This window comes from Loa loa (genome assembly GCF_000183805.2).
Source record: "Loa loa unplaced genomic scaffold supercont3.259, whole genome shotgun sequence".
NCBI lineage: Eukaryota > Metazoa > Nematoda > Chromadorea > Rhabditida > Onchocercidae > Loa > Loa loa.
In genome coordinates this window covers 77,493-81,143 of record NW_018108439.1, presented here as the reverse complement: position 1 = coordinate 81,143, position 3,651 = coordinate 77,493, and the positions used below count along the sequence as shown (strand labels likewise).

Below are 3,651 nucleotides of genomic sequence, written 5' to 3'. Positions count from 1 at the left end.
AAAAAACTTAGTAATCAAATAAAATATTTATGACTATGATGCTACCTGTAGTATTACCATAGTGCTATTTCATCACAATGCTACAACATTAGAAATTAAAATAGGCAATGATACTATTAGTGTATGAAGTAGTAGGGAAAGAAAAAAAAAGAAAAAAAAATAACTTGAAGTGATATTGAAATATGTTTGAAATTGATGTTGAAATTTAATTTGTTAAAATTATGTTGAAATTTACTGTACGTAAAAAAAGAAAATTTGATCTGTCAAAAATATATCACGTCTTCATAAGATGTATAGATCATGCTTTTCCTGCATGGGGAGAATTTGTAAAACCCTTCGATCTTTGATCCCTTTCATTTTGCTTTCTGTATTAATGGATTAATGCAGAGTGTGAATTGATACGGTTATTGATTTTTTCGATAGCCCTGTCAACTTTTTCTGATCTGTATGAGATTTCACTTTTTTCTGAATATTTTTTGGGAGTGGTAAAATTTCCAAAAATGTGTACATTTTTTCAATCCACTTCTACTCGCGACCAGTGTTTAATGAAGATCAAATATGCTATCTAAAATGATTGCTTAAGAGGTATTTTGTTCTTAATTTCATCACCTTATCATGTTTTAATGCTCTTATACGACATTGCACTACATTCAAAATTTCACATTTTTGCAAATTCGCCCTTTTTTTAATAAAAGAATTATTGAATTAGATATACCTACATGCATGTTGAAGTTGGTTTTTCTGTGTTGCTTCAACACTTGACACTTAATTTCTTAGACAAGCAGTTATTATCCGCATTCATGAAACCTAGACAAGCAATTAGTCTTTGCATGAGCCGAGAGAAAAAAAATTGGGAAAAGTTGCGAATTTTCCGGAATGATTTTTGAAATCATTGGAGCCGGAAATAATCGAACGCTTGATATGTCGTCGGTTGGGACGATTGAGATGCGTCCCGATGTTCCCATGTGATTTGTATTTATATGCAAAATTTTGGGATGAATTTGGACATGGAGCGGTGGATGTAGATGGATTGACAACTACGGACAGTTTGTTGAAGGGTGGGTATCAGGATGTTCCTTGTTTGCAATATGGAGAAAATATTGATGTTGACGCAGCGATCAGTTTTGTTACATGACATTATCCCATCCAAAACCTTATGTAATTTCTACTTTATCATTTTAATACCTCATTTTATCTTACAAAAAATTAAAAGTTTTAAAAAATAAAATTGTCATTGCTTGCATTGATAAAGTAAAGGTGAATGACAAACAAAAATGTTTTGCATTTATTTGCGACTATTTGCTTTTCATGTTATTCCACAGATAGGAAAATAGTTAATACTTTCCAGAATTGGGTATTATTTAATGATATCCATTTGCTCTTCCATTCCCTTCACTCACTAAACCAATTTTTTAATATAAATCGTTGCTTTCAGAATTTACTATCATTTTTACTAATTTAACTGTAAAATAGTTAGTTAGAATTTCAAAAATATATTACAAACTATAAGTGTTTTTTAATTGTTAAACTTTTCACTAACGATAATCGTTTGATGTAAATTTGAATTAAAAATTTTCAAAATTTCACCTCAAAAAGTATTGTATCATAAATTAAACGATTAAATTTAATTTTTATTTGCTAAAAACATAAAGTATTATTACTTGCATCATTGCATTATCTTCACAAATATTTGATTTCATATGCTTCATTGCTTGCCAATATTCCAAATAGGGAAGAAATGTGACAAAATTAAATCATCCTTGGCTCATGAATATTAACGCCTTCCTTGGTCTTGTTTGCTATGCCTGTTTTTGCTATCTATTAATAAGCTTCCTCTTCATTTACATAATTGGATATTCTACTAGTATGTCTAATTTATGATACGGTACTTCCGCAGATAAATACAAATTGAATCCATTCTTGGTTTGCACATTTAGTGATTTTAGCAGTTTCATGGATTGCTCATTTCATTCAGCTGACATTTTTTTTTTTTTTTTGAAGTTTTATTGACAGAACTTGTCATCTAACTTATGCGATATTTCACATCAATATTTCGAATACTTTTAGAAACCAGAAATAACATATCCTAAATTAGATTTTCAATTATTATAAGCTAAAGCCATCTCTATAATTCATTTTCAAAAATGAAATTTTGATGACATGAAAACAAAAAGTAATTAACTATTAAGTTAGCAATCATAATTTATTTTCTAAATTACATACACCAAATTAGTGCTTGAAGGCTTCTATTGTTTGTAATGAAAATTTAGAAATTATATAAATGAAATGTAAGCTGATCAAAAAATGGTACTCTTGATAAAGTTCGTCTTTATAATCATTGGAATCAATTGATAACACTTCGCTAAATTTTTTGAATTGATTAAATTTCTCGGCAAAAATTGTATATTCTTACTAAAACAATATTTTGGGAAATACTTCTCAGGAAAAATTGCTAATATTAGTTTCACCGTTATGGAGAATAATGGTGAGGTGATAACGAAAAAATGTCGCATATGGAATCCCGCTTTGGATGATTGCTGTAATGCGATCAATAACAATGATAAGGACACGATTCCAGTTAATTTTCCAAGTGATCACATGTCTCAGGTTATTGAAAGATGTCCTTTTATCATTTATCGTTTTTAAATAGTGATTCGATTTCAGATTTTATAATGATTTATCAGTAAATTAGAATGAAATATTCAAAAAAAAAAGAAAAAGAAAAGAATAAAATAAAAAACAAAAAATTAACTCGTATCTCTTTACATAAGAATCGATTTGCATTTTAGGTCAAATCATCTGAGTTTTCCAAAATTTCATTAACTTTAAAATATTTCATTATTTTCATTTAGTTCATTATAAATCGAGATTCCTACGTAACGAGTTGTTGAGTACAAAGTAAATAAATTAAGCATAATTAGGAAGCAAATGATGTAATATTAGCAATATGCATATTTACATACCATTTGGAATAAAATTAATTTTCAAATAATCATTATATAGGTTCACTGGAAATTATATTTGAAACTAAAATTTGAAATCAAACAAACCAAAACGAGTGTCAAGTTTTTATTTTGTAAAGCATAAAAAAATAAATTAAAGTTAGAAAATAATAATAAGTTAGAAAATAATAATAATATTTATTTGATTGTAGAAACAATGATTGTACTTCGGTTACAGAATTATGGAACTTTGATGCAACCATATCATACCACTCTTATGCAATCTGATTATGCAAAAGGGATGCAACACCATAATACGGCAATGAGTTTTCGATTCAACATTATGCTATTACCTAGTAAGTTATTCCTATCATCTCCTACTTATTTCAGTCATTTGTAGATTAAATTATTTTAAAAAAAAAATAAATTTAAATTTATTACTTCAAACACGCAATTTACTTTTTAATAGTACGACTTTTTTTTTTTTTTTTTTTTTTAAAAAAAAAAAGGAAACAAATGATTGCTATAAATTTGAAAGTTTAACACATTAGTCTTTTCAAAATTCCAATTCTTTGTGAAATCTTATTTAAATAAGTTAATATATTGGATGATTTTTTTTTCAGTTCCACATAAAATATCTGAGAATATAACCGAGCAAACTCTAATAATAATAATACCAATAATAATAATTAATTAGTAATAATAATAA

General features: G+C 27.1%; 2 protein-coding genes across 2 annotated transcripts in view; both read left to right on the top strand.

Annotated features, from left to right (window-relative positions):
* Positions 1-955: 955 nt before the first annotated feature.
* Positions 956-1,135, top strand: LOAG_18314 (hypothetical protein; the record flags this gene model as incomplete). Its single annotated transcript, XM_020450976.1, has 1 exon — positions 956-1,135. The coding sequence occupies one exon, from the start codon at positions 956-958 to the stop codon at positions 1,133-1,135; it is 180 nt and encodes a 59-aa protein (XP_020305290.1).
* A 1,300-nt stretch (positions 1,136-2,435) lies between these two features.
* The window catches only part of LOAG_18313 (hypothetical protein), a 2,284-nt gene continuing 1,068 nt past the window's right edge, over positions 2,436-3,651 (top strand). The window contains exons 1-2 of the mRNA XM_020450975.1: positions 2,436-2,607; positions 3,181-3,298. Of these exons, the coding sequence (XP_020305289.1) occupies positions 2,473-2,607; positions 3,181-3,298 (253 nt within the window). The 5' untranslated portion in view covers positions 2,436-2,472. The remainder of the gene's footprint in view (positions 2,608-3,180; positions 3,299-3,651) is intronic.